Below are 9,418 nucleotides of genomic sequence, written 5' to 3' on the forward strand. Positions count from 1 at the left end.
GGTTTATTCAGCTCTTCAATCGACTTCTTCTGACACGGTACAACTCTTGATAGCCCGAACATTTGTCATCTGACAACTCAAACTTCATTGCAGCTAGTTCGGTATTTAAACACTTCGGGCTAATGTAGCCACACCTACTGTACATTAAACCAACCTATCAGGTTGTGTGCATGGACGACCAATCATAAGCGGTCCCGCTTACAAACATTCAAATCTGATTGGCCACAATACTTTTCGGCGCAAATCCCTGCCGAAGCTTGAAGCTTTGCATGGCTTCTCTATGGGAGGATTTACATACCTCCTAATGCATTCAGGCAGCATCTGAATACATTACAAATCCCTCCCCCCTAAGCAAAAACAACTACGAACAATCATAATCGCTCAGGTAGGAAGGTGCTCGTCTCGTTCTCTGAGACCGTCTTGGTGGACTCGGCTCAGGGCTCAATTCCGTCAGTGGCACTTCGGTTGGCTCTGGGACCTCAGAGCCAGGAACACTTCCATCCGTTACACCTAGTTCGAGAGGAGGGGTCTGCCCAGCCTCTGGAACAGTGCTGATGCCCTCAGGCCCGTCAGCACTCGCCTCCAGGGGAGGTCTCGGAAGGTCCTCGGGGTCTATTGACTCAGTTGGCAACGCGTGGGGTCGGTCAGTCGCCCACCGTTGCCTCAACTGGTCTACGTGCCTACGCCACTTGCGACCATCAGCAAGTCGTACCACATACATTCTGGACCCAACAGTTTCAACAATAGTGGCTGGGAGCCACAAGTGACCACTGGCATAATTTCTCGCATACACCTTGTCATCTTTCTCATATATGCGTACCTTCGTTTGTTCACTCTGCTGTGGTGGTTTAAGGTCATTCAGGTCCGGGTGCAACCTATCTAATAGGGTTGCCAGCCTCCGGCCCATCAGCATTTCGGCCGGACTGCGGCCAGTTGCTGAACAAGGGGTAACATGCTGTCTGAGCAAGAACGAAGCTAGCTTTACCCCCCAGTCACCATAAACCAATTTACTCAGTGCTTCTTTGGTGGTTCTTACCATTCTTTCCGCCTGGCCATTCGAAGCCGGGTGGAATGGGGCCGATGTAATCTGCCTGATTCCGGTATCAGCCAGAAATTTTTCAAACTCCATAGATGTAAATTGCGTCCCGTTATCACTGACCAATACATCGGGTATACCATGGGTCGCAAACAGGCGCCGCAGCACATTGATGACAGACCCGGAAGTGGTGGAATGCATGTGCGCAACCTCCAACCATTTCGTATACGCATCAACAATAATAAGGAACATTTGTCCCTGAACTGGCCCCGCAAAATCTAGGTGGAGCCTCGACCAAGGTTTTCCCGCCGACTCCCAACGCTGCGGAGTGGCGGTTGACGGCTCAGGCCTAGCCTGCTGACAGGGCTCACACACTCTGACCCAATCCTCGATTTCCGCATCAAGCCCGGGCCACCACACATAACCACGGGCCAGTGCCTTCATGTGGACCATGCCTGGATGGCCCTCATGGAGTGATTTCAGCACTTTTTGTCTGAGGCAGTGAGGCACCACCACCCGGTTTCCCCACAGTAAACAGCCCTTAGACACAGACAGCTCGTTTTGGCGCGCTTTGTACATGCGAAATTCCGGCTCCATAGCACCCATCGGCCACCCCCTCCAAACCCAGTTAAGAACTCTCGCAATTACACTGTCCTTAGCCGACGCAGCGGCAATGTCCTTGGAGGTGATGGGTGCTTGCGGCAGTTCTTCGATGGCCAACACAGAGGCCGTTGGCGCAGGGTCCAAATCTCGGCCGGGCAGCGGGCAACGACTTAATGCGTCCGCATGTCCGATGGCCTTGCCCGGCCGGTGCTCCAGGTCATAGTCATAGGCCGACAAAAACAAGGCCCAACGGAGCATTCTGGCAGACATTATATTTGGAAGTTGCCGGTCCGGGGCAAAGATTCCAAGCAGCGGCTTGTGGTCCGTCACAAGTAGGAAATGTCTGCCATACAAGAAATCGTGAAATTTTTAACTGCTGATACCAGCGCCAGTCCCTCTTTGTCTATTTGAGCATAGTTCTTCTCAGCTTCAGATAGCGACCTTGAGTAAAACGCGACGGGGGCCTCCCGTCCGTCTTCCAGTACATGACTCAATACCGCCCCCACCCCATAAGGAGAGGCATCTGCGGCCAAGACCAACAATTTCTGGTCATCGTAATGGGTCAACACTGCATTTGATGACAACAATGATTTCACCCCTTCAAACGCCTTTTTTTGTTCAGCACCCCACCGCCATTTTGCGTCCTTGTGAAGGAGCGCATGTAAAGGTGCCGCCACGGACGCCTTGTGGGGGAGAAAGGCGTGATAAAAATTGAGCAGCCCGAGGAAGGCTTGCAGCTCTTTTTTATTCATGGGGCAAGGGGCATTTTTGATAGCTCTCACCTTCTCGTCTGTGGGGTGTACGCCATTTTGGTCCACTCTGAACCCCAGGAATTCCACGCTATCCACCCCTATCAAACATTTGGATTGTTTTACTTTCAATCCGGCCTTACGGAAACGCTTGAGCACTTCTCTGACCCTGTGCATAAGTTCCTCATCGGATCTCCCAGCAATGAGAACGTCATTAAAATAAGGGACTGTCCCTGGTACCCCCCTCAACAGCCCTTCCATGAGGCCCTGAAAAATCCCTGGGGCCACGTTCACACCAAATTGGAGCCTGTTTACTTTGAACGCCCCCCTGTGTGTTACAATGGTCTGTGCCTCAGCAGCTTCCTTGGTCACGGGGAGCTGCTGGTAAGCCTGGGCCAAGTCGAACTTCGCAAAAACTTCCCCCCCCCCCAACGATGCCAAGACATGGCTAATTACCGGTACTGGGTACGAGTGCTGCTGCAATGCCCGATTTATGGTGCATTTGTAGTCAGCACAGATGCGTACTGACCCGTCCGGCTTAACAGGGGTCACAATGGGGGTCTCCCACCGACTGAAGGGAACTGGCTCTAACACGCCCTGCTCGATGAGCTTGTCCAGCTCTGCTTCAATTCTGGGCTTAAGAGGAATAGGAACCTTCCTATACTTGAGGCGAACTGGCCTCACGGCAGGATCAAGTTCAAACGCTACTGGGGGTCCCGTATATTTTCCCAGGCCACCCCCAAACACATCAGTAAATTCCTTATACAGTACAGCCCATTTATTCTTCGTTACACTATTAATGCCAGAAATAGCAATTCCCAACGGTTCAAACCAGTCAAGCCCCAGCAAATTCACTCTGTTCCCCTCAGCCACCAACAATGAAAGGGTCGCCCGCTTCCCCTTAAACTCAACTTCAAACGTATCCCTCCCTGCCAGAGGTATACGCTTGCCCTGGAAGTCGGACACTTGTGTGTCTGCTGGCTTCAGCCGGCGACGACTCCTGGTGGGGAACAACTGCTGCCACGACTTGGACGAAATCACGGTCACCGACGATCCCGAGTCGACCTCCACACCGCACGGAACGCCGTCTAGATGGACCGTCACGTTGATCTTGCCTGTGCCTCCGATTCGTTGGACCGAAGGTGCGCTTGATCGTACGACCTGGCAGCTGGTTTCATGCTGTGCGGCTCGGGAACGTTGCTACCTGGGCTTGTTTGAGGGCGTTGAAACTTTTGGCGCTCTGCAAGCACGAGCGATGTGGCCCCGCCTTCCGCATGCTCTGCAGTCGACGTCCTTGGTCCAGCAGCTTTCTCTGGAGTGCTTGCCGCCACAGCCGGTGCAAGGAGGAGTGGGCGAAGTCCTCACTTGGGTCCACTGGTTCGTAGGCCCTTTCACAGCGCAGACGTCTTCAGCCGCGCCCTCACGCTCTCCTTCGGACCCCTGGTGGTGAACGCGAAGCTCTGTTGCAGCCAGACGCTGACGCACCTCACGGGTCGATTTGTCCGCTGTCTCCGCTGCGATGGCTTCATTGTAGGCGTCGGCCCAGGTCAATTTCGCCTTTGCGAACAGGCGCTGCTGAAGCCGCTCGTCCCGCATGCCACACACCAGCCTGTCTCGCAGGGCCTCCTCTACGTCGGCGAAGTTACACGGTCTGGCCGCTTTACGTAGAGCCGCTACAAAATCGGACACCGTCTCGTTGGGCGCTTGGTTCCTCTTGAAGAACGCGTGCCGGCTAGCGATCTCCGACGGTTGCGGGGAGAAGTGTGCCTTCAACTTCTCCGTCAGCTCTTTGAACGGCACTGTTCCGATGTCCGCTGGTGCCACCAGAGACCTGGCGACATCGAACACGCTCTTGCCACAAGAGCTCAGGAGGGTGGCTCGCTTCTTCTCCTCCGTGGTGATGTCGTTCGCTTCGAGGTGGAACCCGAACCTCAGCAGGTAGGCGTCCCAGTCCTCGGTCGCTGGTTCGAATGCCTCGAACTTCGGGCTATTGGCCATAGCTGCGATCGCTGCCACCGGTGCTGGTGGTGCCTGTCGCTGCTCTGCCACGGCGAGCTGCTGCTCTTGGTTGTCCGTCGTTGGGTCGGGACCAGCGGGGCTGCCTACCCGCTCCTGAATCCCATCCTCGTCGCCAATTGTTAAGTCCGTGCTTAACAATAATAGTCAGAGAGTGATTCAGCAAAACTCAAGTTTATTCAGCTCTTCAATCGACTTCTTCTGACACTTAACAAAGTAGTCAGAGAGTGATTTCAGAAAACTCAGGTTTATTCAGCTCTTCAATCGACTTCTTCTGACACGGTACAACTCTTGATAGCCCGAACATTTGTCATCTGACAACTCACACTTCATTGCAGCTAGTTCGGTATTTAAACACTTCGGGCTAATGTAGCCACACCTACTGTACATTAAACCAACCTATCAGGTTGTGTGCATGAACGACCAATCATAAGCGGTCCCGCTTACAAACATTCAAATCTGATTGGCCACAATACTTTTCGGCGCGAATCCCTGCCGAAGCTTGAAGCTTTGCATGGCTTCTCTATGGGAGGATTTACATACCTCCTAATGCATTCAGGCAGCATCTGAATACATTACAAAATGAATCCGAATTACCGCTGGCTCACGACACTTGCTGCCACTTAGGGCATAATAGAAGTATTTGGAGGAGGGGGTCATGGCTCAGTGGGGAGGGTACCTGCTTTGCATTCAGAAGATCGCAGGTCCAATCCCTGCCCTCTCCAATTCAAAGATCTCAGCCCTTGTTGGGAAAGATCTTTCTCTGCCCCAGACCCAAGCTCCTGCCAGTCAGAAGATACAATACTCAGTGAAATGAACCAATGGACTGAATTGATAATAAGGCAGCTTTGGAGGCAGGGTTCCGTGTCCAGCTTAACAACATGGTAACCGTTCCCTACCCTGATTATAATCTTCCTGAGGACATTTGGCTGGGAACAGGATTCTGAACCAGATGAGCTTCCCTTCGTGATGCATGCAGCAAGTGTATTCTCTTGTGCTTGCAAAAAGGCTAATTAATGGCATTTCATGCTAAATAGAATCTCTGTGTACAGAGGCAGTATATCTCTGAATGCCACCCCCCCCCCCCCCCCTGGCCCACCACAGATGAATACGAAATGCCTGACTCTGGTATGATCCAACAAGGCAATTTTTTACAATCTTGCGTTCCAGTTAGGCAATGCATTTTCCAATGGCTGGGAGAGTGAGCTGGAGAAGCCCCCCCCCAATGCCACGCCCACTTCTGCTTCAGGCCCAGCACTTCTCCCACCCCAATGGTGCATCAACTCCAACAGAGGTCACTGCTGGGAAAGCCACACAGCCGTGTGAAGTGTGTGTGTTTAAGAATAACTTTTTCCTGACAAACTGGGCCCCTGGGAAGGGACTTCCTGCCTCCGTGGGGACAGCAACCTCTGCGGCAGGTTGGGGAACGGTTCTACCTTCTGCCAAGGCCTCAGGGTTTGGTCCCCCCCCCCCAAAGAGAGCCTGTTGACCTTCTTTCACCTCCAATTAATAATACAATTCCTACACCAACCTCGGTTTTACCCTTTGGTCCTTGACAGAAACCAGAGAGTTCATTAGGCCCAATCGCCTTGGTGACGTCAGAAACGCAAGGTCTGCCTTCCGTAGGCTGAGACGTTTTCACTGCAGGAACAAGCCCCAGACTACACTAGCGAAGTTGTGCTGAGGTGTGGGATTGGGATGAGGAACTGGATTTCACAAGCCAACTGGCTGGGTTCAAACATCCTGGTGCCTCTCCTTTGTTAGTAGGGTTGCCAACCTCCAGGTGGTGGCTGGAGATCTCCTGAGATTACAACTGATCTCCAGGGGATAGAGATCAGCTCACCTGGAGAAAATGGTGGCTGGTGGAAGGTGGGCTCTATGGCATTCTACCACATTGAAGTCCCTCCCCTCCCCTCCCCTCCCCTCCCCAGGTTCCACTCCAAATCTTCAGGTATTTCCAAACCCGGAGCTAGAAACCCTATTTGTTAGGGCCAAAAAAAACAGGCCTTCCTTTTTGTGTCATTTTCTTTTCCCTGGTGCTGAACTGAAATGTGTACCCAATTTTCCAACATTCTTTGTTCCTCTCTTGAGTGTAAATTGTGTGTAAATCGGGGGGTTGTTGTTGTTGTTGTAGAATACTTTACATACTTTAAGGATACTGCTCCTACAGCCAATTCGGCTCTGAACAGTGTCACACTAAGACTAAAAAAAGAAGAAGAATATTTTCAATTTATTTAATATGTGTCCGTATAATATAAAAATGAATGATTTTTAATCTTAATTGTCTGAGAAAAGAACCTGGCACCTGCCAATGTAATATTAAAATCCAACCTTGCTAAAAGAAATCTCAAATTATCCAGTTCACACCCAGAGTCCTAAGGGACCGCCTCTTCCCATATACACCTCAGAGAGCGTTACACTCTGAGAGTCAACATCTCCTGGTGATCCCTGGCCCAAAGGACGTCCCCCTAGCCTTGACCAGGGCCAGGGCCTTTTCCACCCTGGCCCCCGCCTCGTGGAACATGCTCCCTATTGAGATCAGGGCCCTGTGGGATCTTCTTCAATTCCGCAGGGCCTGCAAGAGGGCGCTGTTCCGCCAGGCCTTTGGCTGAGGCAGCGGGTGTCCACATATGCCGCCCCCCAAGGTTGCGGTCTCCCACCTACTGATAACTGACCATACTCAATTACATCAACGGGCCAGATTCTCCCTACGGCAAGCATGACTACTGATTTTATATGTTTTAATATGTTTTAAATTTTATTGTATTTATTAAAATGTTGTAACCCGCCCTGAGCCCGTTTACAGGATGGGCGGGATATAAATGCGAAAAATAAATAAATAAATATAAGGTGTTATCCAACTATCTCTTGTCTCGTTGAGCAAATCACAGTCGACTAGACAGTGTGGAAGGGTGCTGTGGAATAAAGGAAGACGGGAACAAAAACTGAGACAAGCTAAAAGTGCTGCCGACAACACACATAATTCAAAAGAAACCGAAGTGGCTGTATCATAGTCGTGCGATTTAGACTATTGGACTAGGTTCTTAGGAGAGTCTGGCTCAAATCCACATTTCACCAAGAAACTAGCTGGGTGACCAGGGGCGGATTAAGGCTCACTGGTGCCCTAAGCACTGACCAATCTTGGTGCCCCCCTCCTTTCCACACTGACCCAGTCCATTTTAGTTGTTGACCTTTCTGACCAGATATACAATGCAGGCTGCAGCAATACAAAAATTTATTCATATGATAACACAATATACTGTACAAACTAAGCTTGGGCTACATAAAGTTCTACAAAAATGCAATACAACATCTATTGTAATATTTCACAAGTTAAATGTATCAAAGTTCCAATATCCATGACCTGAAAGGCATTTTTCTACATTTCATTTTTGCAAAATCGCTGATAACATCCTCAAAATTAATACCTCTCAGAATGTCTGCTTCAATTGTTAATATACACAGTGAGTTGAGTCTTTCTTGAAGCATAACTGATCTATTTGGGTTTTTTACACGTTTTACACATTTCAGTTGTGAGAAAGACCTACAAATCTTCATTCGTTTTTTTTCTTTTCACCATTTCCCCAACTTTGTGGTGCCCCCTTTGGCCCTGGTTCCCTAAGCACGCGCTTAGTCTGCTTAATGGTTAATCCACCCATGTGGTGACTTTGGGCCTGTCATTCTCTCTCTGCCCAGTCTGTCACAGGGCTGTTGTCAAGATAAGATGGAGGAGGGAGAACCGTCCATGGCCCCTTGGGCACCTTGGAGGAAGGGCAGGATAAATATGTACTTAGTAAACAAATAGATATTGGCTCCTCCCTAATGTGAATGGGATTTTAAGGCACTGGGGAGAGATGAACAGAATGTCAAAGCAGAAACACCCAAAGAGGGGTCATTTTCCATTTCTCATCTCCACTACTGCAACTCAAACACCCTGCCTGAGTTTCACATCTCACTTCTGCAGAAAACACCTGTTATTCATTTATTTCCACACCAGTTTCCGGTTGCTTCCACGGAGAGGTTTGTTGTCCAGTTTGGACACCAGTTTTATTTATTTTTTTATTTATTTGTTCGAATTATACTCTGCCTTCCCTGCCGAAGCATGCTCAGGACAGCTTACATTAAGTATAAAGCACATAGATAACAGTATCAACAGTTATAAACAATTAGAAACAGCCTTCGACAACATATAGTCATAAAACCTTCCAAAAACAGTCCACTATCTTAAGTGGTAGTGAACGATAGATCTATATTAATGATATTATTTAGAGATGGTGGTACAATCCTGATCTCAGAGGTCTTTCTTAATGGTCAGTTCATTGGTTGATTAGTTAATACGGTGGGCACAGGCTGTTGATGGTAAAAAACCAAGGGAGGCGGTTCCATGACTGAAGGCCTGGTGGAAGAGCTCCTCATTGGAGGCCCTGGAGAACTGTAAAAGTTCCCACAGGGCCCTGATCTCTTCTGGGAGCTCGTTGTAGCCAGCCTGGCATCTTTGGGACCTGGGAGGGCCAGTCGATCTTGGGACCCTGGCCGTAGTGCTCTCTGGGAGACATGTGGGGAAAGATGGTCCCTTAGGTATGTAGGCCCCGACCATAAAAGGCTTTAAAGGTCAAAACCAGCATCTTGAAGCGAATTCGGTATGCTATCAGCAGCCGTGCAATGCTTTCAGTACAGGCTGGATGTGCTCCCACATAGGGGCCCCATCGAGAGCCTGGCTGCCGCATTTTGCACTAGTTGTAGCTTCCCAATTTGAGACAAGGGAATCCCCATGTAGAGAGCATTACAGTAGTCCAGCCTCGAGATGACCATCACATGGATCACTGTTGCCAAGTCGTTGTGTTCGAGGAAGGGGACCAGCTGCCAAATCAGCCAAAGGTGGTAAAAGGCTGATTTGGCAGTGGCTGCTACTTGGGCCCCCATCATTAAGGAGGCATCCAAGAGCACTCCCAAGCTCCTAACCTCCGGCCCTGGCACCAACGGTGCCCCATTAAAGGTCGGTAATGGGATCCCT

At 50.2% G+C, this 9,418-nt stretch overlaps 1 protein-coding gene across 1 annotated transcript; it reads right to left on the minus strand.

Annotated features, from left to right (window-relative positions):
• Positions 1-1,489: 1,489 nt before the first annotated feature.
• On the minus strand, positions 1,490-3,984 carry LOC107122922 (uncharacterized protein K02A2.6-like; the record flags this gene model as incomplete). The annotated part of the gene is given in 3 exon segments (XM_015426059.1): positions 1,490-2,010; positions 2,013-3,495; positions 3,754-3,984. Coding segments are annotated over 3 exon segments (2,235 nt in total), but the record flags the coding sequence as incomplete, so codon positions are not given.
• Positions 3,985-9,418: the final 5,434 nt, after the last annotated feature.

The sequence above is a fragment of the Gekko japonicus genome, unplaced genomic scaffold (genome assembly GCF_001447785.1).
Source record: "Gekko japonicus isolate JY-2015 unplaced genomic scaffold, Gekko_japonicus_V1.1 scaffold22, whole genome shotgun sequence".
Lineage (NCBI taxonomy): Eukaryota > Metazoa > Chordata > Lepidosauria > Squamata > Gekkonidae > Gekko > Gekko japonicus.